We start from the raw sequence: 27,566 nt of genomic DNA on the forward strand, positions 1-27,566 counted from the left end.
ACAGATGGGAGGGGAGGGCAGTAATGGGGAGAGGGGGTGGCCATGGGGAGGGTTACCCCACTGGGCTGGGGGGTGAGGCTCTGGCAGGAGCTCCAGAGGAATGGGATGGGCTGCAGGGGTGTTAGTGTGGGGCCAGGGACTCCAGGACAGGGGCAGGACACGGGCACAGCCCCAGGCACTGAGGGGATGGAGCAGCCCTGGAAGGGAAGGAGCAGGCCGGGAAGGGAAGGATGGAGCAACCCAGGAAGAGATGGAACAGCCCAGGAGGGGAAGGCGGGAGCAGCCCGGGAAGGGATGGAACAGCCTGGGAGGTGATGGAGCAACCCAGGAAGGGAGGGAGCAGCCTGGGAAGGAAGGGATGGAGCAGCCTGGGAGGGGAAGGAGCAGGCCAGGAAGGGTCCCAGCCCAGCTCCCGTGCACAGCAAACTCCTTCCAGCTGCTCTAAGGAAGTAAAAATCCCCCGGAAGGCTCAGCTGGAGGCTTCCAAGACTTCCCCAGGTGAAATATCGTGTCTCCTCCTCAGTGCCAGCAGCAAGGCTGGGATGGCCCCAGCAGTGCCCGGTGCCCTGTGTCCAAACTGAGCAACATTCCCAAGGGAAGGGGTGTGGGATAATGTGGCGCTGCTTGAACACTGCCCTCCCCTCCCCAGGGCTTGGCAGAAAACCCTGCTGGACAAAGTAAGAGCCACGGCCACTGGTTCTGCAAAATCCACTGATTCCACATTGAAAGAACTTTATTTTTGGAATATTACTCTCATTTGTTTTCATTCTTTTGAAACCACATCATGTCAGTGGCACCAGGGTGGAACGGTACATCCTATGGAAACATGCCAGAGAGAGGCTGAATAAATAAAGCTACAAAGCCCAAGTTATGTACAAAGACCTCAGGCAAAGGTATTATGTTTACAAATCTATGTACAATAAAACAAATGTAAACAGTCAAATGCAGCAGAGGATGCACAGGAAGGAAGGACCATACAAACCCTAATGGCAAAGGGACAATCCCACCTCCACTGCTGGGCCAGTGGGGTTTTTTTCTCAGCATTTAATTCAACCACCTGGGAGCTGCAGAGCCCCTGACCGATGACTGCTGAACCCTCAGCTGCAACCCTGGCTCCATTTGCTGGATCAGAAAAAAAATCCACTGACTCTGAGGCACATGGACAGAGAAACCACACAAATGTGCTGCCTGAAAGACCCACAAGGTTCAGTCGCCCCAAAGTGTCAGAGCAGCCTCCAGGTGAGGCTGCACAGTCCAGTCCTACAGCACAGGGGTGATGGACAGGGGGAGCAGCAGCTTGCCAAAGCTCCCATGGGGTCGCTGTGAGTGGGGTGAGGGATGGAGGCCAGCAGGGCCAGGGAGCTGTGGGGCAGCCCTGGGCACACCTGAGGGCACAGCCCTGCCCTGGGCACACCTGAGGGCACAGCCCCTGGCCACAGCACTGCCCACCTGCTCCAGGGAGAACAGCTCAGCCATGCCAGGCCCAGCTGGGGGCTGGGATGGGCACAGTGCCTGGCTTTGTGTGTGTGTCCAGCTGTCCAGCAGGGATGGAACTGGCCTGGCCAGGCTGGAGCTGCTCACCCAGCCCTGCTCTGGCTGCCCCTGAGACAGCACCTGGGGCTGATCCCAAGTGCCAAAGGCCCCAGGGCCACCAGTGGCCACCCCAGGGCACTTCCACGAGGTCTGAGAGCAGCAGCTGCAGGGCCTGGCAGGGGACAGGGCAGAGGTGGGGACAAGGCTCTGCCAGACCTAAGTGAGAGGAGAGGGAAAGCCAAGGGGGCAAGGCTGGGCCTGGCCCCCAGACAGAGCAGGACTCAGCGTCCCCAAGCACAGCAGGACTCACTGTCCCCCAGGCAGAGCAGGACACTGTCCCCAAGCACAGCAGAGGTGGCAGCTGGCGGGGCCGGGGCAGAGAACGTCCACTACAGCGAGAGCAGAAAACAAACTGTATTGACAGGACATGGAGGGCCGTGGGCTCAGGGTCTCCTCTCAGGCCATGTTCCAGCAATGGGGTGGCAATGGGGAGGAATCAGGAGCAGTTCTTCTCGAGGTGGGCTGAGAAAAGCATCCAAGTCCAAGCCCTGGGGGCTCATACGCTCAGGGGGAGCATTCCCGGTGCCGAGGACGGGCGGGAGCCCCCCAGGCCAGGGGGGCCTTGGTCAAAGCCATTCACTGCCCTGGGGACAAGAGACAGCCCGTTAGGGGAGCAGCAGCCAGCACAGGCACTGCAGTGACCCTGCTCCTCCCTCCTTCCCTCCTGCATCCCTGCCAGCAGGGCAGGATGGGCCCAGCTGGATGCCCATGCCAGGGCTGGAGCTGGCACGGCCTGGCTGAGGTCACTGTGCCAGGGGGACGAGCAGCCACAGAGCCTGAGCCTGCTGGGGCTCACCAGGGGCTGGGCAGGGTCAGGGCAGCCCTCAGGGCATCCCCCCTGTCCCTGCCCTGGCACTGAGTGCTCTGTGTCAGAGCCCAGCCACAGCCCTGTGTCCCCATGCCCAGGAAGGGACACACAGACACAGACACACACACTCAGCAGTGTCCCAGCCCTGTGTCCCTGTGCCTGGGAGGGGACACACACACACACACACACACACACACACACACACACACTCAGCAGTGTCCCAGCCCAGCAGAGCTGGCTCTGTGCCCCACAGTCCCCACAGGGCTGCAGGGGAGGCTCCCAGTGCTGAACCACAGGATGCAGCAGCTCCCCCTCCCCAGTGCCCTGCTGGGGCTGTGCAGCTCCTGCCTTCCCACAGTAGCCTGTGGGTCCAGCAGCTTTTCCACATCTCCAGGAGCAGCATTCCCTGCTGGAAATGTCCCTGCACTGGCTCCTCAGGGATGTTTCTGGCTGCCTGTCCCTGCAGTGCCACAAGCTTTGTGTCCATGTCCAACCACTCTCTGCCCTGATTACTAATTTGGACTCATTAATCATTAATCTGCGTTTCAAGCTGTATTTTGTACTTAGCACCTCACGCCCAAGACTCCCTCAGCTCTAAATATCCAACAAATCCTGGGTGGAAGATTTTCCTGGAGCTGACCAGCCTGGCCTGAAGGAGAAATAGACCTGGAACTGCCCCAGGTGCTCCCAGCTGCCACAGCTGGGTAGGGACAGTGACACCAAGCAGGGACAGTGACACAGAGCAGGGACACTGCTGTCCCCACCCACACTGTCCCCTCCCTGTGCCCTTGTTTGCTTTCCTGCCAGCCACAACCACACCACTGCACATCAGCAGGTCAAGGACCACAAAATGCTGGAGGAAAATCCCAAGCAGAGGGCAAACCTTCCACATGAACTCCATCCATGAAACCTCACTTCCCCTACACCCCTGCTGTGACCAGTTCCATCAGAAACATGCACTTATGGAAGTATTAAACAGAATATTAAACAGAATTAAACAAAGCAAGCAGCACTAAGGCTTATGTTTGCAACAGGTCACAGCAGCAGAGAGGTTTATTTCAAGTCAGGAGAAAGAGCAATTGCACTCAGGCTTTGACCAGGGCCCATTAGTGTGGCACTACCAACTAGCTCGTGCAGTTAGCAGAGCCCCAGCCCTGCCCCAAGCCCCAGGTTACACCACATGCAGCCAATCAGTGCAAATGAATTCATTTACCCATGACCAAGGTGGGGAATATGACCTTCTCACGCCTAGTGGAGAGAAAGGGAAAGTTTATGCACACAAAAATGACATTCCTGAGCGCAGAGCAGCTGGGGCCAAGCAAAGCTCTGCTGAGTGAGCTCTGCCCAGTGAGGCTGCTCTGCAGGGGCAGCACAGCACAGATCACTGCACCACACACAGCTCCCCTCTCCGAGGGAACCTTCCAATGGGTCAGGGACTGGGAAAATACAGATCTCCCAGCCTGGAAAAACCCAGATTTCCCAGCCTGATATTGTGGTCAGGGCTGGGGGTACCAGTGCAGACACCTCTGAGTGCTGGGTGTGAGCACAGGCACTTCTCACATTGAACTTCAGCCCCTTCATTAAAACAAAGCCCAATGATTCACAAAACCAGCCAAGAATAAACATCAGCTGTGAGGACAGTCAGGAATGCAGGAGGGGAACAAGCACCTCAGGCTGGCTGTCCTGCAGAGCCCAGAGCAGTTCTGCTTCCTGCACAAAACTGGACTGACATTAACAACCAATTAACAATAATTACAACATCAAGATACAAGTATCCATCCTGAGGATCATCCTCAGGTGCTGTTCTGGCATCTGGACAGAACCTGCATGTTCCTGAAGGGACAAATCTGCAGGAAACTGATCTTATACCTGACACTGCTGAGTCTTTAACAAGCAGATAAACCCTGACTGCCCCAGGTCTGCAGCCAAGCTCTGGTGCAAGCCCTTGCTGTGCTCCAGGCCTCCCCTAAAGAGGGGGCTGACAGGAGCTGGAGACACCTCAGAGATTTCAATGAAATGGCAGAGCAAACAGAGCTGTAACAGAGCTGTAATGGTGTGGCTGTGTTATCTGTGCCCAAGCCAGCACTCAGCCACCAGCTACTCCTGGGGCAGTGACTGCAGAGTGGAGCAGGGCTGTGCTCACAGCTGGGGCAGAGTCACATCTGGAGCAGGGTTACATTCACACCTGGAGCAGGGCTGCACTCACACCTGGAGCAGGGCTGCACTCACACCTGGGTCAGGGTTACACTCACACCTGGAGCAGGGCTGCACACTCACACCTGGGTCAGGGAAACACTCACAGATGGAGCAGGGTCACTCTCACACCTGGGTCAGGGTCACACTCACACCTGGAGCAGGGCTGCACACTCACACCTGGAGTAGGGCTGCACTCATACCTGGAGCAGGGTTACACTCACAGATGGAGCAGGGTCACACTCACACCTGGAGCAGGGCTGCACACTCACACCTGGGTCAGGGTCACACTCACACCTGGAGCAGGGTCACACTCACACCTGGAGCAGGGCTGCACTCACAGATGGAGCAGGGTCACACTCACACCTGGAGCAGGGTCACACTCACACCTGGGTCAGGGTCACACTCACACCTGGATCAGGGTTACACTCATACCTGGAGCAGGGTCACACTCACACCTGGGTCACGGTTACACTCACACCTGGAGCAGGGTCACACTCACACCTGGGTCAGGATCACACTCACACCTGGGTCAAGGTTACACTCACACCTGGGTCAGGGTCACACTCACACCTGGAGCAGGGTCACACTCACACCTGGGTCAGGGTTACACTCCCACCTGGGTCAGGGTTACACTCCCACCTGGGTCAGGGCTGCTCCCCCAGTGCAGCTGCCAGGGCCCAGCCAGGCTTTCCAGAGCAGCCCTGGAGCACAGCACGGGCACTGCCAGTCCTGCTGGGCACAGAGTGTCTCAGGGACAGCCTGGGAGCAGCCCAGGGGCTGAGGGGACAAGGACAGGACAGGGGGCCATGCAGCACCTCTGGCCACTTGCAGATAAGCACATGAACACTTCAGCCCTGTTCCTGTCCCTGCCACCCTCAGCTCTGCTGCAGCATTTCCTTCCAGGCCTTCCCAGCCTGCTCCTCCCTCCAGGCAGCCAGCCCTGGATAAGGAGTGTGATGACAATCTGCATAATTAAAAGTGACCCCCACCCTGAGAGCAATCAGCTTATTGTCCCAGCACACGTCAATATAGCCTTGCTGCCTGCCAGGAGCTGCCATAATCCCTGCCCAGCACCTCCCTGCAGCTGCAGGAGCACTGCTGGGGAGGGACAGCCCACCCTGCAGCTCACACAGCCCCAAAGGCTGATCTGCACGCGAGTTCAAGGCTCTCAATCCTTCCTTTCCAAACACCAGCAGCTGCAGAAGCTCCCAGGGCCAGTTTTTAGGGTGCATCTTGTCCTGTTTCCCTCACAGCCCTGCTGAGGATGGATATGGGGAGCTCAGCTGGCTGCTCTGGCACTTCCAGGTTGAAATATTCTCTAAAATAAATGCGGGATTGGGGAAGTGCTGACTATGAGCACTCAACTGCACTGAGATTTAACATGCAGGGAGCATGGAGGCTGTTTACCCTCAGCACCACTGGAGAACCCTGTGCTTTCCACCTCTGTGGCCCTGAGCAGTGAGGAACTGGGGAATGCCTCCTGCAGCAGCACTGCCAGCATCCCAGAGGGAGCTCTGAGCACACACACACACGGAGTCCTTGTTCCCAGGATGGCCCACAGCAGGGAGAAGCCAAACCCCATCACCAATGGTTCACCCTCCCCTCCTGGAGGGGGTGTGAGCTCCAGGACTCCCTCCCTCCCTCCAGGGAACATTCCTGCCTGCCCTGGCTCTGAGGGGGAATCTCTAGCTGTGGTTGTGCACCTCCCCAGAGCACACCTGCAACTTGGGCACCCCCTCCTCTGCCCCTGAGATGCCCATTCCTCAGTGCCTGGGGTTGGCACAGCCACCAGATCAGGCAGATGCCTTTAGAGGGCTCATTCCCCACTTCCTGGGCTTGGTACAGCCACCAGGAGATGGGGCAGATGCCCATAGAGGGCTCAATGGCACTCATTCCTCACAGCCTGGGGTTAGCACAACCACCAGGTGATGGGGCAGGACTGGCACTGCCACTCCAGGGCACAGCAGTGCCTGACTCACCCCTGGCCAAGGCAGGAGAGGGCACAGCAGTGCCTGATACCCCTTGCCAGAGCAGGAAAGGGCACAGCAGTGCCTGATTCACCCTTTGCCAGAGCAGGAGAGGGCACAGCAGTGCCTGATACCCCTTGCCAAGGCAGGAGAGGGCACAGCAGTGCCTGATTCACCCCTTGCCAGAGCAGGAGAGGGCACAGCAGTGCCTGATACCCCTTGCCAAGGCAGGAGAGGGCACAGCAGTGCCTGATTCACTCAGCCCTGGCCAAGGCAGGAGAGGGCACAGCAGTGCCTGATTCACCCCTTGCCAGAGCAGGAGAGGGCACAGCAGTGCCAGACTCACCCCTTGCCAGAGCAGGAGAGGGCACAGCAGTGCCAGACTCACCCCTTGTCAAAGAAGGACGTGTGCCCTGGGTGTGGGTACTTGGTGCCGTTGCTGCTCAGCACGGCGCTGCTGACGTTCCCTGAAATGTAGGATTTCCGTGATGCCTGGTCCTTTGCAAAGTTCCTGCAAGCAGCTAATTTGGATTCTAAGGCCTGTGAAAGGGGAGGAAAGGACAGTGTTAAAGAAGTGACACCATGAAGAGGGAAGTGTTTTGCTGCTCATGAGCCTCAGGTTGCCATGATCGGGACTCCAGTGTGATCACCCTTGGCAAAAAAACGGGAACAAAGCTGTCATTGCCTCATCACCCCACCACAAAGGAACACACAGATGCTGATGCAGACTGCCAGACATTACTCAGCTCCACGAGGGCTCAGATTCGAGAACAGACGAACTCTGAAATAATTACCCAAGATAATGAAGCCAAATCCCAGCAGAAGTTACCCAAACTTCTTCCCTCTGCAGCTGCCCTGAACTGATCAGAGCACTGAGAGCCTAAAGCAGAATCCTCAAGCTTTGAGAGGGACTGTGCATGTGGAAAGTTATTTTTTTCACCAGGACAATGTCTCCTGGAATTTCTTTCTTAATCTTGGCTTGCAAAATAAAGTCAATTTCTAAAGTTTCACTGCCACCCTTCCAAAGAGGCCTGGTGAGGTTTCTTTCCCCCCATGTAAAGTGCCAGTGACTCCTGGAAGGAGGAGCAACATCCTGATTCTGTCCTTTAGTGCAGAGCATCACCTGCCCTTTCTGCCCTCATCAGATGCTGAATATCCACCTTATCCTGGAGATCCACATGGTGCACCAGACAGCCCTCATTCATTACAGCTCTCAGAACATTGCAAATGCCTGCACTGGGGACTGAAATCCATCTCCCCAAATGTGGGCTTTGCTCCTGCTCTGCACAGAATATTGCATTAAGAGGGCACTGACATGCTGCTACCGGTGAGGGAGCCCTGGGCACACTCCTATAGGAATCCCTGGAAGTTTATTTCGGGGTTATGGACTATGCGGGCAGCTGTAGGCAGCTCTGGGTGTCACAGATCGTCCCCTGGCCACAGGCAGTGTCACCTGAGCCCTGTCTCAGCTGCAGGCAGGGGAGCAGAGGGGAAACCTCCTGCAGAGAGAGGAGGACAAAGCTTGGGATGGGGCACAGCCAGACCCCAAAGAACTGAGCAGCCCCTAAGTGCTCCAGAGCCCTGCCCCAGGGCCAGTGTGGCGCAGGCAGGCTGGAGAGCAGCTTGCTTATTTGGCATTTCCTGTCCTGGCAGAGTAATAACAGGGATTGGCACTAAGCTCCCCAAATCCCCTGCAGCCTCTTGCTCACAATGATCCCCTGTGAAACGTGTCACTGCTAACCCCAGTTGTCCTGCTGCCCTTTCAAACCAGGCTTGAGCTCCAAGGGGAGCAGCCAGGGCATTTTTCATGTCCAAACCTGCTAAAACAACTGTGTGAGCTGTCTGCAGTGCAGCTCCTGGCAGGCTCCAGGGGCACAGCTGCCCTGAGGTCCTCTCACACTCCAACCTCCACAGCTCAGAGCAGCTCCTGGCAGCTCCAAAGTCATTTCTGCTTCCACAGGGAGAGCCTGGGTCCTGAGCAGCACTGCAGCAGATGTTGAGAGCAGTTCTACTCTGCTGACAGTGTAATCCCTTTAAAGGCTCATGCATTTCACTTCCCCACCAGGCACAGATGGGAGCATTTGGCTTTCTCCTCATTTATTTTCTCACTTTCTTACCAAAGGTTTTCAGGCTGGTTTTTCTTTCAGTGTCTGTGGCAGATCTCAGTGGCAGAGGAGCTGTCCCACCCTGGCAGGGAGATCCCAGCTCCTGCTCACCCAGGGCCTGAGCTCCAGCTCTGCAGCCCAGGCAGAGGAAGCTGCAGGCCCAGCTAAGGTAAGGACAAGCTGTCCGTGTCTAACCCAGCACTTGAAAAACTGTTATTCCAAATGTGAATTCTGTCATCCCAAATTTGATTCAGAACCATAGGATCAGGCTTTAAAAATCAAAATAATTTTAAAAATAAAGCATTGTCAAATACTAAGCAGTGAATGGATGATCTGGCAGCTCCAGAATGCAGCCAGCAGGGCCCAGGCTGTGCTGTGGCTGAGCACAGGGACAGCAGCCCCAGGGACAGGCAGAGCTCAGCACTCACCCCCACTTTGCGTAGCAGATCTCCCACGATGTTGAGTGCAGATATTCGAGCTGAAGGAGTGAGTGGGCTGGTTCCAAACCCATTTGGTATAGCTGCAAACACAGACACCTCTCATTACTTCACTCCTCCACAGCCCAGGTTCTTCAAAAATTTAAATACATCAGCTTCTACATTAAAAACAAACCCCAAACGCATCTACAGTCTTGCTGCAGACATTTCATACAATCACCCACAGTAACTGCAGGATCACTAGGCAGTGAGGATGATAAAGTTTAATTCCTGCCCTGGCTGCCATCAGCCCCCCCAGCAGAGTTCATGCCCTCTCCATCTGCAAGGCTACTGACTGCCATCCATCCCAGCAGCCAGAGCTGCCTCTGAAACACGCACCGTTAATCCCTGGGACAGCCCAGAGCCCGCCAGATGGAAAAGGGGCTGGGCTGAGATCCCACTGCCCCACACAGACCCCTGGGAAGTCACTGTGGTGACAGAGACTCCAAACTCCTGACCAGGCTCACCCACCACTGCTGCTGCACATGGAGCAGAATTATCAGTCCCTGCACTCCCCTGCACTCCCAAATATCTGCAGGGCCCCAGTGCAGGGTGCAAACCCTGCCTGCCCCCAAAGGCAGTCCCCAACCTTCACTGTCCTCTGAAAGCCATGAAAAGCTTCTTTGAAAGGAATAATCAAAGAAACAGGAGAAAAGGATTAGAAGAACACGATAGCATCTGGCTCTCAGAGATGTACCAAGGATGTGGGAAAGAGCCAGCCCAGAGTTCCTTTTCCCCCAGCCCAGAGCTCCTTTTCCCCCCAGCCATGTTCCAAAGCTGAGCATTAATCAGTAAATTTACTCCTGAAATGCACTGCTGCTACCCTGGGATCACACACACACTTGGAAATGTGTGAGATCCATACCCCATCCACCTCTAGTTCCTTAAGGAGCACAACCAGACCCCATTCCTGTGGATGGTACCTTTTGGGGAAGGAAAACTATTTTCTGATCCTTTTCCAACGGGTGTGGCTGGCAAGGAGAGAGAGGCCTGGACAGCTGAGTCCATCTTCTCACAGTCCAGAGTGGGGGAGCTGGGAGCTGATTTCCGTGTCACCTCCTGCTGCCTTTCCCTCACAGCCAGCTCCTGCCGCAGGTCTGAGGGTTGAGAGAAGGAAAAAAACCCACAAAATCCCTTACTAGTGATTGACAAACTCACAAACAGTCTCTCTGTTCATTTGGGAGGGGCAGCAGCAGGAAATTCCCACCAATCCTGCGTTGGTGCCTGCTGCTGCTTCCCCCAGGAGTGGAGACAGTGCTCAGAGCAGCCCCATTATCCCACCCCATTATCCCATCCCACCCCATCATCCCACCCCATCCCTGCCTGCCCCACACAGCTCCTGTCCCTGGCATGGGGGCAGCTGATTTACATCAGGATTTTCCCCCATTTGCAGTGTGAGCTCCACATTCCCAAAACTGCAGCTGGACACAAAGAGGAGCTGGGCCCAGCTCCTCCTCAAACCCAGCCTGGGAGAGCAGAGCAATGATCTGTTCCTGTGCTTCCCCTTCCCCGCATTCTCCTCCCAGTTAATAATGCACACAAGCCAAAGGCAGTCCAAGGGTTGCAGCCTATTTCTTGATGCCCTGACAAGTCAAAGATCAGACTGGAGGGTAGTCTAAAGGACTGGGCCTTAGAAAAGCCTGGCTTTATTCTCACTTCCTCCCCAGACTGCAGCTTATCCCTTCCCCTTTCCCAGCTTTTTGCTACCAGGAACACCCAGCCCAGCCCAGCAATGGATCTCTCAAATCCTCAGAAAGATGCAAACAAACATTCCAAGTGAGTTGTTCCTTTTTGGGCCAGAGTAACTTCACTTTCACAGAACTCCTATTCCTTGCCTCAATCTGGTACAAAAGCAAAATTACCTGCACATAACAGCTTTAAAGCTGTAACAAATATTTAGAGCTGGTTTTAGGTAAAACAGCAGAGCTGAAGTGAAAATCTGCCTGGGCTCCCAGAAGAGGATCTGAGACTGTTCAATCAGAAATGTCACATTGGAATTGGACAGTACCAGTTCTTTTAGGATCTGAGGCTATTCAATCGGAACTGTCATATTTGATTTGGACAGAACCAGTTCTTTTAGAGGCTATTGTTCCTGCTTACTGCCAGGGGGAATAACTCACAAATGCTAAAAATGTCCAAATGACTCATCTAAGAAACAAGATGTCTGTTTTACTGATTATTCCAGTGTTCTAGAAAACAGTCCCCTGGGTTTTGCTGGTTTTTCCAGTTTTATTGCTCTAATATCACATTACAATACATATACTCCCTCAGAAAATTTCTTTCTTCACATTTATTTCAAAATCCCTATGCTTCCAATACAATTTCTGGAGCACGGATTTGCTTCAAAAAGGTTCATAGAGGAGAAAAACAACAAAAAATGCCAGCCTGCTGTCAGGTGTGTTCTTATACTGAGCTCCAGGCCTTAAATGAGGAATATTTTAGAAAGCTTCATTTAGGGAACAAAGTTTCAAACCACCAATCTCTAAAGCCATTATTGGCTGACACAGGCTGATGAGCAGAAACCTCCACTGTTAGAGAAATCAGTTTATAGCAGCAGTAAAAATGCTTCCCCAGAATCCTCAGTGTGAAATCCACTGGGGAACTCCTGATCTTATCCCAGGACACCATCCCAAATATTTCCCACTGGTTTAAACACAGCTTTTACCAGAACATCTTAAATAATACATTCAAGGCAATTTCCAAGGGGCTTAGAAGGAACACAGGAGAGATTTTTTTAAGAGTTACTTGATCATTTGTCGTGTATTTCCCTGTCATTTCCTGTGCTTTCCCTTCCTGTAAACCCACAGCAAGAGAAACTTGTGAAGCAACTTCCTCAATTCTCTTACATCTGTGGAACAGAGTATTTTTGTGTTAAAAATCCTGAATTCATCAATTGTTAATTCTGCCCTAAATGAGGAAATTTTTCTTTTTGGCTACACTGGACATACAAAGAACACACTGTCAGTAAAACCTGAAGCATGCAGTTCAAGTCTCATCATGTGAGGCTTTCTAGAAACATGAGCTCTGCTTGTTGCACATCTCCTTTAGCAACCCAGCCCTGCACCAGGAGCCAGAACCAACCAAACCAGCCATACCTCTTGCTTCATCCTTTAATCTCTGTACAGAAACCAGCAATGACTCCTTGTCATCCAGTTCACTTTCTAAAAATGCATTTCTCTCAATAGCTTGGTTCAGCCTTTGTTCAAAGTCTTCCAATGAAACTATTGTTGCCCTAGAAACAAAATCCAGAATATTAGGTTCTTCAGCTCAGCCAGCATAAAAGCTTATTCAGAAGCATAACAGAAGGAAAATGCTAGCAGGGCTATGTTCAAGGGAAGCATCTGAAAGCCATGGAAATGCTGCTTAGGAAGGAGTAATCAAAGAAACAGGAGAAAAGGATGAGAAGAACATGATAGCATCTGGCTCTCAGAGAGGTACCAGGGATGTGGGAAAGAGCCAGCCCAGAGCTCCTTTCTCCCAGCCCAGAGCTCCTTTTCCCCCAGCCATGTTCCAAAGCTGAGCATTAATCAGTGCACCAGTGTCACAGACATATTTTCTGAAAAATCCTTTCATTAGGATCTTTTGTCCTGAGAAGCTGAGAAGCTTCAGCTTCCCCATGTTTTGCTGCTTTGAAATGTGATTTGGAGAATTGTTTACCCAGCATGTGAATTGTTTTTACTTGATGACCAGTGACAGCCACCTGTGTCGAGGCTTTAAGAAGTCACAAGATTTTATTATCATTCTTTTCCTTTCTATTGCTTTCAAGCCTTCTGATGAAGTTCTTTCTTCTGTTCTTTTAGTATAGTTTTAATATATAATATAATATAATATAATATAATATAATATAATATAATATAATATAATATAATATAATATAATATAATATAATATAATATAATATAATATAATATAATATAATATAATATTATATTATATTATATTATATTATATTATATTATATTATATTATATTATATTATATTATATTATATTATATTATATTATATTATATTATATTATATTATATTATATTATATTATATTATATTATATTATATTATATTATATTAACAATATAGCATAACATAATATAATGTATCAGCCTTCTGAAACATGGAGTCGAGATTCTCATCTCTTCCCATGTCATGGTTGCCTGCAAACTCTACATTTGGTGACCCTGAGTGAGGAAAATTGGCACACCCCAGCTCAGGTGGGGCTGTGCTCTCAGGGCTCTGCACAGGCCCAGCCCAGCCAGGTGGGCAGCAGAGCACTGGGACATTACCTCAGACCCAATTCCTCCCAAAACCAGTGCCAAAAGTTAGTCACGGGCTTAAGAGCCTTGTGCAAACAGGGCTCAGCTCTCAGACCTTTTCTCCAGATGGCCAGAGGCTCATTGCTGCTCTCCCTGAATCAATGGCAGCATTCCCACTGAGCAGAAGGGAAGCATGACCTCCTCCCAAAGTGGGTGTTGCCAGCTGCAGCCTGCTCATTGCAGCGCTAGGACAGGGCAGGGCTGCTCCCTCCAGCTGCTCTGCAAGGCACCAGGACACTCCTCTGGCCTGCCTGATTGAACAGGACTATGGAAAGCAGGAGACTCTGACTTCAAAGGGGCTCTGAGGCAGCAGCACCACAAATACCAGTCACAAATATCGGGGGCAGTGCAGGGGCCTGGCTGGCTCTGGGCACAAAGCACACTTCCCCTCCTGCTGCAGCAGGAACCAGCTGGTGATGAGGGGCAACTGCACTGCTCAAAGAATCCCAAATCTTGGGACTGTTTGGGGTTTTTCTGATATTTTCCCTTTAAGGAACAATGAAATGCTCGAGCTGAGTAGCAAAGAAAAGACCTTTGTGGTGAAAATTCAAAGGGAAGAGAGGGTTTGCAGCCTTCACCTCTTGGCACGTTCCAGGTCATCGTTGGCCTGCTCTAGCTCCCTCACATACTTGTGCAGCTGGTCTTTGATGGCCCTTGTCTGGCTCAGGTCATCCTCCAACAACGACACCTGCTTGTAACTCTGGGCATACTGGTGCTCCAGTTTCTCCTGAAACAAAGCACAGGGAGATAAATATCAGCTACTGGCACTGACCAAGCCATCAGCACAAAAAGGGGACAAAAAAAGTGTCACTCTGTGTGCAGCATGCTGGCTTGGGAGTGCTGGTAATTCAGAGCAGAAACGGGAGAGGGAGAAGGAACAGGCTGTGAGCCTCAGAGCTGGCCCCAGTGCAGAATGGCACAGCTGCCTGTCAGGAATGCAGCCCTGCATCTGCTGCCATCAGCCTGCACTGACAGCTGCTCCAGGAGGGCAGGGAGACATCCAAGTGCCCTGCCAGCCTCCCCTCTGTGCCTCTACCCTGCCATCTCTCTGTGTCCCTGCCCTGACAGCCTCCCCTCTGTGCCCCTGCCCTGGCAGCACACACCCCAAATGCAGAAATTCTGATGTGTCCATTGGCAAAAATGGGCCACTGAAATTGTCACAAAACCTCCAGGCCCACAGAAGAATTCACTGCCAAAAACCCTCTGAGGGCCTATGGAAAAACTCCTGAGCTCCTAAAACACATCCTGACCCTGCAAGTGCAGCTGGGACTGGAGATACCAAGCAATCCTATAAACCCTCCTTCCACTGAGTGAATTTCTAACCTCTGTCTTCACTAAATAAGCCAAGACTGCCCAAAATGATTTTTCAAGATTACAAGAGAGGCAAGAACCTGTTAGCACAGAGGCATCAATTGAGAGCCACCTTTTGCGGATCCTTCAGCAATTCCTAGCTCCACAGATACAGCTGTGAATGGACTGGAGGCTCCCTGAAAATGCGCACAAATCACCCAATTCCTGCTTTCTTTGGGGTCTCATGAAACCAGGGAGACCCTGAGGGCACCAAGACTGGTTTGCAAGGAAAGGTGACAAGGCAGTGGCCTGGCAAACCCCCTGTGCTGTGCCCTGTTGCTATGCTGCTGTTCCCTGTGGAACAAATAAAGCTCTTCCTTGGCACAGCCTGGGGAATTCAAAGCAGCACAAACTCCAGGACCAAGTTTCATGACGTGAACGAGAAAAATTCCGCCAGAAACGTCCTTGGCCTTATTTGGGTACATGCCATGCTTCAGTGTGGATCTTAACCAGACATCTCCTTTTTAATTTGGATATTCAGTGTCCAAGAGCAGCCCAGACAATCCAAGAAGAGATCCAAGACGAGCTGAAAGGAAAAGCAGCACTACCACACAGAAAACCTACCTTTAATGTTTCCACTTCATATTTCAGTCTTTGGTTATCTGCTTGCAAATCTCTGTTCCTCTGCTCAGCTTGTACTAGCTGTGCCTCCAACTCAGCCTCTAATTCCCTGCTTCCCTCCTGGAACTCAGCCAGCTCTTCACGAGCCTCCTGGAAGCTGCAAGGAGAGGATTGCATCAGTGGCAAAGCCAGCATCTCCCAAGTTACAACAAAACTGCAGCTCTTCTCAAAGAAAAAGCTGAAAAACACGAGTTTTAAAGCACTTAAGTGTCAGCCATAGGCCTCTAAGGGGGAAAAGAAAAATGGGAAAATAGAGAAATTGCATTAAGCTAAGCTATTGAAGGAAATTAATTCTCTTACATCAAACCCAGCAGCCACCTGGAATGCCTGTGTGGAATCAAAGCTATTTACAGCATTCAAGGGAGCCTGAGCAGCACTTTGTGCTCCACTAGCTCTCACTGCTGGCAGACTTTATGGAACAAACAATGAATTAAGCAAACATTTAACCAGATTTTGGTCAGCAGCTGAAGAGAGAACAACATTTTCTGCATCTCTGCACTAGATGGAAAATTAAAGTCAGTAAAAATCCTGCAGAGTCAGGAGGGCAGGACATGCCTACCTCATTCCACTGTGAGTTACTGAATACCAGAAGTAGCCACCCCACATACTTTCCTTATTAAATTTGCATCTTTACCACACATAATGGCTGAGCCCTGAGCAAGCAGCAGAGAAAACCACCGAGGCTCTGGGCAACAACACATCCAGGGGTGCCTCAGATGGAATTCCTGAGCCACAAGAACAGCTCAGGGTTCTCCAGACAGACAGGCCCCTCCACATTCCCAACACAGTCCCAAAAAACCCCAAACTGAACAAGAAACCCCACTTGGACCTTGGGCTCTGTGGGTTTGAGAGGGATTTAACTCCAAATAAACCTCAGCCCATGCCCCAGTCTCTCCAGATGCACAGCACTGCTCCTGAGAGCAGCTGCAGTTTCTCCTGGCACTTTGGGTGCCAAAGCTCTGTAAATTATGCAAACCACGGGCACAGTCAGGACCAGGAGCCATGGAACACTTGGATAAAATGCAGCAGAGACCAAATCAGGCACTTTTCATACCAGTAACTCCACTACAACAAGATTGAGGGAACAGGAATGATACAAGGCAAGCCCAAAGGCACCTTCTTGTGATAAAACACCAAGATACCACTCAAGGCAGCACTTTAATCACACAAGATCATAGAAAGGCTCTGCTCTTGCTCAAACATGCTCAAAACATAGCCTGCAGTTCTTGGCATGGTGATACTGGGCAAGGAACACTCAGCTCCCACAGAGATGGAAATTTTAAAGGTGGAAATCCTTTCCAGAGAATTTTCTTCTCACAGGTTTTCTCTGAAGTATCTAATAACCATCTTGGTGTGGCCTTGCAGAGGAACAGATTAAACAGCCATCATTAAGATCCAAATCCTGGTCATTAAGAACCACATTCAGCTTGCAAATCCACAATACCTTTGCTTGTACTTCAAGGAAAGTTCTTTCCAATATGCAGTTTCCTCCTTTGGACTCGAGAAAGTAGGAATTTCTTCACTGTCCATGATCAACACGACCTGCAGGACACAAACACAGGGATACACTCAGGACAAACCCAGGCAGATCACTCCAAAATCTCTGCTCAGTCCTTTCCAGGCACCAGGATTGGCACCCACAGGCAGATGCCAGGAGTGCCTGCAGGGCTCACCCAGCACTCAGAGCTGCCCCAAGGAGCCCCAGGGCTGTCTTTACCCAGCCTCTAAAAGGGCTCCTGGAGCAGCTGGAATAAGAGCAGAAGAGCTGGCTGTATTTTGTAGCTGCCACCAAAATTCCAGTGGTGCCACAATGTCACAGACATGTGTTATGAAAAATCCTTTCCTTAGGATTTTTTCTCCTGAGAGGCTGAGAGACCTCAAAGACAAAATCTAAACAATGATTATCTGCTGCTATAAAATACAACAAGTAGATCTGTGATTGGTCTCATGTGGTTGTTTCTAATTAATGGCCAATCACAGTCTAGCTGTCCAAACTGTCTCAGTCAGTCACAAGCCTTTGTTATCATTCCTTTTTCTATTCTTAGCTAGCCTTCTGATGAAATCCTTTCTTCTATTATTTCAGTATAGTTTTAATAGTATATATATCATAAAATAATAAATCAGCCTTCTGAAACATGGAGTCAGATCCTCCTCTCTTCTCTCATCCTAAAACCCCTGTGAACATCACCACAATTAGTGACCCTGAGTGATGAAGAATTCCCACACCACAAGCCCTCTCAGGCCCACAGCTGTCACACACTCAAATTCACAGCTATCAGTTTCCACTTTACCCCACTAAATGTTCTGAAGAGATTTTGCCTCCTGCCACCAAACAGTAACTGCACTGAGGCTGCTTTCAGAGCTGCAAGGTGAGCAGGGAAGGAGGATGAGCACTCCAGGTGAGGTAAGCACAAACAGCTCTGTGTGCACATCAAAACTCAACTCGTTCTTCCTGCAGCAAGTCCTGGTTAATTCCCACTTGTGTCACATGCAGGTTACAGGAATTATCCACGTGGTCCTGCTGCCTCAGCCAGCCACAGGAAGATCAGCCTGTCCCAGAAATGACATGGTCACATCAAAGAGGAGTGTTCAGAGAAGCTTCCCACATCAAGGCACTGGAGATCCCCTCTCCATGAGGATCCTGCTTTCTTGGACTGCCCAGGCTATCAGCCAGCACAGGAAACACAACCCAACATACCTCTGGTGTGGTTTTATAGTTTTATATGGTCTAGAGGACACATCAGAGGCCTCAGCACACACCAGGTGTCAGAGGTGATGAAGGAGATAAAATGCAGAGCAGGACCAAGAGAGTGCTCAGACCCCTCCAGGAGATGCACCATTGCTGAGCCCTCCCCAGGCAATCCCACAGCTCTTTAGGGCATATTTTTTTCTCCTTACAAAGCCAAGCCTCAAATTCTGTCCTCACCACCCCAAAAAAGAAGGGGGTGAACCCAAGCTCCAGGCAGAGGCTGTGAACAATGCCTGCACCGAGCCCATCGATCAGGAGAGCTGACCTAAAAGTCCTGACTCTAACAGCCATCACTTCCCAGCCAAGCCTGTCCCCTCAGGCTAAAACTGTCACACTAATGTGTTCTGTATCTCAGTGACCCACATTCCTGACACCTCAAAGTGGGCCAGAACAACCCCCTGCTTTCACCAGAGGGCAGCCAGGCCAAGCACAGCAAGGCAGAAGTGGCACATTGGCTCTGCAGCTGCCACAAGCCAAGAGCAAATGATCCACAGAGTGCCAAGCACCTCAAATCCACCTCCAACCTCACACTGGGTTCATTTAACGGCACAGCTTCGCTGCACAAGCAAACGTGTCATGGCTCAGGAGAAGGGATGGGGTTTCCTCTCCTGCACTGAGAAAATGAGAGGTACCTGAGGAGCCATTCCCATGACAAATTTCAGACAGGATTTTCTTTGGGAGCACTTGCATCAGCCGTTACCAAGGCAGCTCAGTCACTCCACAGGGACAGGTCCCAAGCCCTGTGCAGAAACTGTGGATGTGGAGCTCAGTATTCCTGCCTGGACTGCAGCAGTCCCACAGTGGGAGCACAGAGGAGACACCTGGCACAGCTCAGGTGTGCCCAGCAGCTCCTGGGCAGGGGGAGCAGACACCTGGCACAGCTCAGGTGTGCTCAGCAGCTCCTGGGCAGGGGGAGCAGATACCTGGCACAGCTCAGGTGTGCCCAGCAGCTCCTGGGCAGGGGGAGCAGACACCTGGCACAGCTCAGGTGTGCCCAGCAGCTCCTGGGCAGGGGGAGCAGACACCTGGCACAGCTCAGGTGTGCCCAGCAGCTCCTGGGCAGAGATTCCCACTGACAGGACAGGGCACTGCTGGTGCTGTCCCCAGAACTTATCAACACTGATCCAACCCTTCCACAAACCCCTCCAACCTTTCCCTGACTAGCTCTAAACCAGAGAGGCTCAGAGCAGCAGGGAGCACATTCACCCCAGAATAAACCAGATAAAGCACAGCACAGGCTCAGCTCCCACAGCTCAGGAGCTGGGTTCAAAAGGTGAGCAGCCAAGCGGGCTGTCAGTAAAATTCAGGATGTGGCTAGAAAAAAGCTTGTGCAAGGAAGTGTCTTACATCATTTCCTAGAAGCAGCTGAGATAAGGCACAAGACTCCTTCCTGTCTGCTCACACGGGGCACACCCTTGGAGATCAACATCTGAGGGATCCCTGCGGGCACAGCAGCTTGTTCAAGGCCGGGAGGGGCTGCCTGGGGCTGCCAAGGACAGGGGGTGTGTTTGCCCCCGACTCCTTGTCCAGCACCTTCTCCTTCCACACACCTGCGGGAGGAGATTCAGCTGCCTCAGGAATTCTGGGCAGGAATTCTCCCTTCCCAGCCTTGGTGAGGGGTGTGGTAGGTCATGATTGCCCTGCTCTCTGTGTCCCACCATCCCTAATGCCACCAGCAGGGATTTGGGATTTGCTGATTTGGGATCAGCACATGAATCCCTGCTGCAGATGCCAACACCAGTGTGCACTGCTGAGCTCCAGCACTCACATCCTGCTTTTTGTATTCTTTATTATTTTATTTCTATTTTATCCTGCTTTTTGTATTCTTTATTATTTTATTTCTATTTTATCCTGCTTTTCGTATTCTTTATTATTTTATTTCTATTTTATCCTGCTTTTCGTATTCTTTATTATTTTATTTCTATTTTATCCTGCTTTTTGTATTCTTTATTATTTCATTTCTATTTTATCCTGCTTTTTGTATTCTTCTTTTTTTGTTTATATTTATATTTTATCCTGCTTTTTGTATTCTCACAAAGGGGCAGGACAAAGGGATCAGAGCACACAGCCACTCTGCAAACCAAAATATCAACCTGGGAGCTGGGGCATGCTGACACTTCCAGACCTGCTCCCAGCACATATGTGGCCATGGGAAAATCCTTCACTCTGCCAGCCTCTGCCCATTCCCTCAGAATGATCCACAAAAAGATGGATTGTGCAAGCAGAGAGCAAATCCCAGGAGTTATCAGAGCCCAGCCAGACAACCCCGCAGATCTCATGTGTGGGAGAGCGGAGGCCCACGGAATACCAAGAGTTTAACAAAAAGTGCTTTGCCTCAGCCTGCTGCCTGCTGTCCTGGCCCTGGGAATTCTGTCAGGAGCTGAGAACCAGCACGGCCAGTCCTTCCTATTCAGGGCTTCTTTGCATACGTGGCACTTGCAGAATCCAGCCTTTGACAAACAACACTGAGGCTTTCAGGGAGCAGACAAGACAATGCAGCAGCGTCTTCCAGGGAAAATGAGAGCAGGCTTATGCTGCTGCCCCCTCAAATTCATTCCAACACAGCTTAGCATTCACACAGTGCCCTGGGAAAACACGGCTCCGTGGGCACAGTTCCAGCTGCAAAGCTGCTCCCAGACAAGAACTACCCTCAAACCACCGGGGCTCCTCTCAAACCCCCCCCCGACACAGTCAGCAGGACCCAGCAACTCTGCACTGAGAAAAGGAAAGAACTTCTCCACGCTGCAATGACTCTAAAAAAACACAGTGTGGAGGTTAAGAACTTGTCTAAACCCAGAGGGGTTTGTACACGACAAATCTGTTTTCTCACCTCGAAAGCATCCTTAAAACGAGAGGAGCAGTATCCTGCGGATATCACGAGAGCCAGAGGCTCAAGAATGCACCAGAAATAACCAAACTAACATGCAGACAGGATTTTCAAAGTAATTTAAGCAATCTTGCATTCGAAGCCAACCCCAAACCTCTCTGGAGCCACCTTCAGCTAAGCCATGAAAGCACAAGCACAGCTTGAAGTGTAACACATACCTTAAACAAGCTCCCCAGGCTCTCCATGTGACTGCAGCGAAGCTTGGGGTGAAATCTAAGACCAAAACACTCAGCCTGAAATCCAACACGGCTCTCAGCTGGGACCCACCCCTTCCCACAGAGGGGAATCCACTCCTCCCGGCTCTCAAAGTCACCCAGTCCCTCACACGTCATGGCAGGGATGACTTTGAGCACTGCAATTCACCCCAGATGTACCTGCAGCATCTCAAGTGGCTGCAGAAAGAATTCCTCCTGATTTTAATTGCCTCACACTCTCCCATTTAAAACCAGCTCATAAATACTGCCCTATAAAGAGAATTAATATTATTTGATCTTCATGAATTTCTGCTTTGTTCCTCGCAACCCCATTTGCCCAAGATTTTCAGACACCCAACATGAAAATTCAAGCAGAAGCAAAGCAAGGCCACTCAAACAGGACCAACCACAGGGCTGAACTCCCCCAGCCATGCTTGGCTGATCCCCCCTCCCCTCAAGACACCACAAATACCCACTGACCTTTGGAATTAAACAAGCAACCAGCTCAAACAGGACCTGACCAAGAAGTTCTGCCAAGCTCACATGTGGCCTTCAGCTCTGGAGATAACAGCCCACTCTGGCTATCACAAAGTGTCCAAGTGCCTGCTGGCTGCCAGTCCCCCCTCTCGGAGGCAATGACGCTGTCACGGAGGGCTGGCACCACCCAGAGCTGCCAGCACAGCAGCAAGGACTGTCCACAGCCAGCTCTCCTTCCTCTTCCTCCTTTTTGCTGATTCACGGGCAGAAAAGCAGAAGAAATCTTGTTTCCATCATTCTTCACCTTCTCAAACCACAAGGACCAACAGGTAACCTCCAGCTCCTGAAGATATTGATTTTCCCCCTGCAAACCCAACCAAGACTCACAGCAAGGCAACCAGAGCCCTTCAGCCAAAACTCAGAGCAAACGTGCACTGTCTTATTCGAAGATGGAAAACAAACAAACAGAAGGCAGAGATCAGATGTCACCAATCAATTTGGGCTTGTTCTGCCCCTGCTGGAACAGGAGCCGGCGGATTTCCATCCGTGCCTGGATGTGTGCCTGTATCCACGGCTGGGATGGAACTGAACCTCTGGGAAGTGAACCTTCCCCTGCAGTTCTATTTCTGAACTGAATGTTCTCGAGTGAACCACAACAAATGCCTCCCTCTCTCTTACAACAGCAGCACGGGAGCTGTCAGCAAGAGAAGAAAGTCAGCAAGCACAGCATCAGCACAACGCTCCTCGCTCTGCTGCAATAATAAATAAATCCTGCATTTCCAATTTGGGCAGCACAGGAGGCAGGAGATAACCAACCCTACCTGCAGAACTTGGTGCCAAACTCAGAAAAGCCTTTAAGATAAACCAAGCACCACACAGCAAAGCCTTGTTATCTCAACAAGCCTCATTAATCAAATATAACATGTCTGCTCTGCACCACATGGCCAGGACTCATCTGTCTGGTGAATATTTGATATCCAGTCACAAGAAAACCCTTGAAGAGTGAGGCAGCACTGTGTTAGAAGCCTTGAAACCAGAAGAAAGGGACTGATGCAAAAAGCCTCTTCTCAGAAATCAACCTACAACTACCAAAAGTATCAGAATTTTCTATTAAAAATATTTATTGCTTTCACAAACATGGGAAGTTTCAGACATATGACCTCTTCTTCTTCCCAAGTAACCTCACAGAAGTGACTAAAAAAGGAGAGGTTGGTGCTTCTGCTGCAGGCTCAGCAACTGCAGAGGTGAAGGAAAGACTCCTGAAGATGTCCCTGTCCCAGAACAGCCTGGCCTGAGCACAGGGATAATTTGCTCCCAGCTTCATACCCAGGAACTCCAGAGGGATGAACCCACACAGAGAGGAGCATCCAGCAAACTGAGCAGGAGATTCTGCCTGGAAAGGAAAGGATTTGCTTGTCTCTGCCCCAGCCTCTCCCCCCTCCTGGGCAGGCTGAGGTGAGGGGTGGTGGGCACCAGGAGCTCTGATCCTCACCTGTTGGAACCCAGAACATCCCTCTGGCTGTCCAGAACAGCCCAGACCCCTGCCAGGAGGCTCAGAGACCCTGGCACGGAGCCCAAAACACCTGTGGGTTTGATTATGACCTGCGGGGCAAATTACCAACCTTGGATGAAGATCAGCAAGCCACGACAAATTAAATAGAATGATAGTGAATTTATCACGGGGTTAAAAAGTAGATTTTGGGGTTTTTAGAATGGGGATTCAGGAGGGCAAGATGGAGAGGTCTGGGTGTGTCCAGCCCTTCTTCTTCTTCTTGGCCTCCATCTTCTGCTGTGATGGTGGCACTTTTGGATTGGTTTAGAGTAGAAGTTCACTGTCTAACATAGGTGATAGGTATTGGGAAGTAATTGTAAACATTGTACACATAGTTTTTAGTATAAAGACATAATACCACCCTGGGGGGAAGCAGAGTGCCTGGAACTGTCCTGCTGGATGGACCTCGGCAGGGCAGGAGAAAGAATTTTATAGATAAGGTAAAACTAACAACCTTGAGACCAAGAAATGAAGAGTCCTGACTCATTCTTCAAGCACTGGGCTGGGAAAAGAGACCTTCCAACTTTTCTTGGGGTCACTCTGACAAGCTAGATATCCCGACACTCACCCACAGCAGGCTGGCAGCTGACACGGGCTGCCAGGATCTGAACCCCTCTGAGACCACCTAGCCACCTCCATCTTCAAGCTCTGCTGCTTTCAGTTTCAACCTTGAGGAACACCAGAGGAACACCAGGGCATCCCTGGCAGCAGCAATGGCTTATCTGGGAGGCTGTGGCACACACAGCCTGCACCAGGGACAGCTCCAGGTCCCCTGGGCCTGCCTGTCACCCCAGAATCCAAACCATGATGACAACGTCTCCTTGGAAGGCAGTGCCCAGAGGGTGACATGCCTCTGGACACCACACAGTGACCAAGGAATTCCAAGGGAAAAGCACTCAGCAGGATTTCTGCCAAAATGCATCATGTTGCTTTTACAGCTTTGAAGTTCTACCAGTGCTGGGAGGAGGTAAAATGGATTTGAAAAATAACCCCCAAAATGGATCCCAGACCAGCTCCCAGCAGAGAGGGTCTCTGAACAGAATATTAAACTGAATAATAAACAGAATATTAACAAAATATTAAACAGAATAATAAACAGAATAATAAAAGTATCCCCCCAAACTCTATGCTGATCAGGAGAAGGAACCAGCACAACCTTCCACTGAGCTGTGGGGACAGAAGAGCCCTGGAGGGACATGAGCACATCATGAAAAATCTGCTCTGATGGGCCTGGCTTTGCCTGGGGTCAGGGCAGCACAGCAGCGCAGGCACTTTGTGAACACACTCCCTGGGTTATCTGATGATGTTTGCAGTGTCACAAACATCAAGAGCTGCAAAAATACCATTTCCTTTCTGCAGTCTGACTTTCCTGGCACCTCAAAAAACCAATGTAATGGGCTGAGGGCATAAACTGTGCTTTGTTCCTGTACTTCTTGGCAGCCTGCTGCCAGCAGCAGAGACAAGATTCCTTGTGACACCAAGGTCACAGACATCATCAGTCTCGTGCTTTCTCTCCACTTTCTTATTTTCCTTTCCCTTCTCTGTCCTTCTCCACCAAATGAGGAATTATGTTATGTATCTGGAAACTCTAAAGAGTCAGGGGGAGAAAAGGGAGGGTTTTCTCCTGAAGAGGAAGGAAGGCTGACAAACACTGAGTCAAACACTGCCTCTTCCTTCACTTCTGGGACTCTCAGTGACAAGTTTAATTAAATTATTAAACCTTCTCACCAGGGCTCTGCCTCCACGTATACAACAATACAGAAATGCACAGCCCAGACAGGAAACAGAGCAGATCTAACACTATTAATCCCAGATCCACACTCTTTACCCACATCCTGTGCAGCCACAGTTAACTGGCATCATCAGCCAGCCTGTCTGTGCAGTCACACTGCAAACACATCAAACTGCCATTTAAATAAATAAATATAGAAGCACAGAGTCACTGAGGTTGGAAAAGACCTCTGAGATCATCAAGTCAACCTCTGACTAATCACCACTTTGTCAACCAGAGCAGAGCACTGAGTGCCTCATCCAGGAGCTCCATGAACACCTCCAGGGATGGATAGGGACTCCACCACCTTCCTGGGCAGCCCTTTCCAAAAGATCTAAAAGCTTCCCAGACTCTTTTCTGCCTTGGGACAGCTTCTTCCTCTTACAGTTACTGATATCTCCAACAAAACACTGACCTTGGAAAGGCCACCAGCTCTCAGCAGGAACAATTCCTTCCTCAACAAGGAATTGTTTCTTGGGAGGGGTTGGAAAAAAATGCAAAGGAAGAAAAAAAGTATCTGAAGTATCCAGTATTATCCCCTACAGCAGTTTCTTGTATTTAACCACCTCTCAGGCAACAAATGCCACAGGCGGCCAAACCCCTGCACTTGTGAGCAAGTCAAGGCAGGGGGAAGAGAGAAGCCCTGAGTCACTCCCAGCGCAGAGCTGGCTGCGGGTGGGAGAGCTCAGCTCTGCTCTGCTCCCCCTGGGGACAGGGATGTGCCGGTGGGAACAGAGCTCTGCTCCTTCTGGGCACAGGGCTGTGCCAGGGGGATAGCTCAGCTCTGCTCCCCGGGAAGGACAGGGATGTGAGCGGGAGCCCGGGGCTCTGTGCCGGTGGGAGCCCGGGGCCGGCTCGGGGATGTCGCCGCTCTCCTCCCAGCGCATCCTTCCAGCCCGTCTGCTGCAATTCGGGTCACGCTCATCACCCGGGAGGGCACGTTCAGGCACAGCACACGGGGCTCTCGGGGAGGATACCAACCCCGCAGAGGAACGCTGGCGGAATGACGGACGGAATGACGGACAAACACCCAGCGAGACCGCAGAATGACCTGTGGGTCCAGCCTGGGAGCAAACAGCCGTGTCACCCAGCAGGGCACAGAGCTCCACCGCCTGTCCTCAGCACCCCGGGGGAAGACTCCATCACCTCCTCCCTTCCCCTCCAGCATCCCAGCACCAATTCCGGGAGGAATTTGTTCCTGAAAAAGACGCGGCGCCCTGGGCATATGATCGATCAGGGATTTTACGAGAATAGACGCAAATCACACGTCTAGCTCGCTGCCAGTGACGGGAAAACGCCCCGCCAGGGCCCGGGACACCTCCGAGCCCCGGCGGGCAGGGCCCGGGGAAACTCCGAGCTCCGAGCCCCGGCGGGCAGGCCCGAGGCAGCTCCGAGCCCCGATCCCCGGCCCCGCTCCCGCCGCGCTCCCGCCGCGCTCCCGGCGGAGGGACCGGGGTCCGGCCAGGGCGGCCGAGCGGGGCCGCGCCGTGACTGACACCGCCCGCGGCCAATGGGAGATGGCGCCGCCGCGCCCGCAGCCAATGGCGCGGCCCGGGGGAGGGCCTTGCCCCGTTGTCAATTTCCAGCCAATCGCGGCACGGAGCGGGCCCGCAGCACCCCCGGCCCCCTCCCCGCCCGGCCCGCGCCCCCCGCCCGCCGCGCCGGGCCCCGCTCGCTGGGGTCACCCGGGGAGCCCCGAGCCGGGCCCGGCCCCGCCGCTCACCGGAGCGCATCCCCTGTCACAGCCGCCGCCGCGCGCGCCCGCCGGGGCCGCCTCATCCGGGGACTGGGGGGCGAGGCCGGCGCGTGATGCAAGAGCCGGCGGGGGCGGGGACGCTGTCGTCACATGAGGGGCGGGCCCAGGGGCGGGGCCGGGTCCTGGGCGGTGCCGCTCCCCGGTGCCAGCTCCCGGAGCCGGTCCCCGGTACCGGCCTCCGGTGCCGCTCATCGGCGCCGCTGTCCTGGGCCGCTGTGCGGGGCCGGTGCCGGTGCCGCTGTCCGGTGCCAGTCCCCAGTGCCGCTCTCGGTGCTGGCCCCCGGTTCCAGTCCCCGCGCCGGTCTCCGGTGTCGCTCCCCGGTGTCGGTCTCCGGGGCGACTCCCCAGGGCCACTCCTGGTGCCGGTTCCCGGTGTCGCTCCCCGGTGCCAGTCCCCGGTGTCGCTCCCGGTGCCAGTCCCCGGTGTCGCTCCCGGGGCCGCACCCCGGGGCCGCTCCTCAGTGCCGCTCCCGGTGCCGCTCCCCGGTGCCGCTCCCCAGTGCCGCTTCCCGGTACAGCCGCTCGCCCCTTTAACCCCCGGCCCCCGTCCCGCTGGCGAGGGGATCCCCTCCGCCCCGCTCGCCCCCGTCTCACCGGCAGTTCCCGGGGTGACATGGTCCCGCCCTCCCCCCTTTGCGGCCTTCGGGAGCTGCCCCCTGCCCGTCCTCCGCCGCTCGGTGCCGGTGACCCCGGCAGGGGCTCAGCCAGGCACGGGCATGGACACCGTCCCTGCCCCGGGGCTCAGGACATCATC

At 52.4% G+C, this 27,566-nt stretch overlaps 1 protein-coding gene across 4 annotated transcripts; it reads right to left on the reverse strand.

Annotated features, from left to right (window-relative positions):
* Positions 1 to 697: 697 nt before the first annotated feature.
* Positions 698 to 26,859, reverse strand: NDEL1 (nudE neurodevelopment protein 1 like 1). 4 transcript variants are annotated; one of them, XM_063176030.1, is made up of 9 exons: positions 26,780 to 26,859; positions 16,871 to 16,968; positions 15,370 to 15,523; positions 14,034 to 14,182; positions 12,241 to 12,377; positions 10,069 to 10,242; positions 9,098 to 9,189; positions 6,953 to 7,104; positions 698 to 2,177 (listed from the first exon to the last, which is right to left on the reverse strand). In XM_063176030.1, the coding sequence occupies exons 2-9, from the start codon at positions 16,954 to 16,956 to the stop codon at positions 2,090 to 2,092; spliced, it is 1,032 nt and encodes a 343-aa protein (XP_063032100.1). In that variant the 5' UTR covers positions 16,957 to 16,968; positions 26,780 to 26,859; the 3' UTR covers positions 698 to 2,089. The 4 variants fall into 4 exon arrangements, with proteins under 4 accessions (XP_063032100.1, XP_063032101.1, XP_063032098.1 ...); XM_063176031.1 differs by lacking the exon at positions 26,780 to 26,859 and adding an exon at positions 21,737 to 22,336; XM_063176028.1 differs by lacking the exon at positions 26,780 to 26,859 and adding an exon at positions 21,221 to 21,277.
* Positions 26,860 to 27,566: the final 707 nt, after the last annotated feature.

The sequence above is a fragment of the Melospiza melodia genome, chromosome 24, assembly GCF_035770615.1.
Source record: "Melospiza melodia melodia isolate bMelMel2 chromosome 24, bMelMel2.pri, whole genome shotgun sequence".
Taxonomy (NCBI): domain Eukaryota; kingdom Metazoa; phylum Chordata; class Aves; order Passeriformes; family Passerellidae; genus Melospiza; species Melospiza melodia.

Excerpts from the sequence above, each read along its gene's own strand:
- NDEL1 (XM_063176028.1), bottom strand. The coding sequence starts at position 21,247 with ATGGAGAGCCTGGGGAGCTTGTTTAAG. Across the intron at positions 16,969-21,220 it reads GCCTGGGGAGCTTGTTTAAG|GTCGTGTTGATCATGGACAG; the intron begins GTATGTGTTACA and ends TGTGTCCTGCAG. Across the intron at positions 15,524-16,870 it reads TCCTTGAAGTACAAGCAAAG|CTTCCAGGAGGCTCGTGAAG; the intron begins GTATTGTGGATT and ends CTCTCCTTGCAG.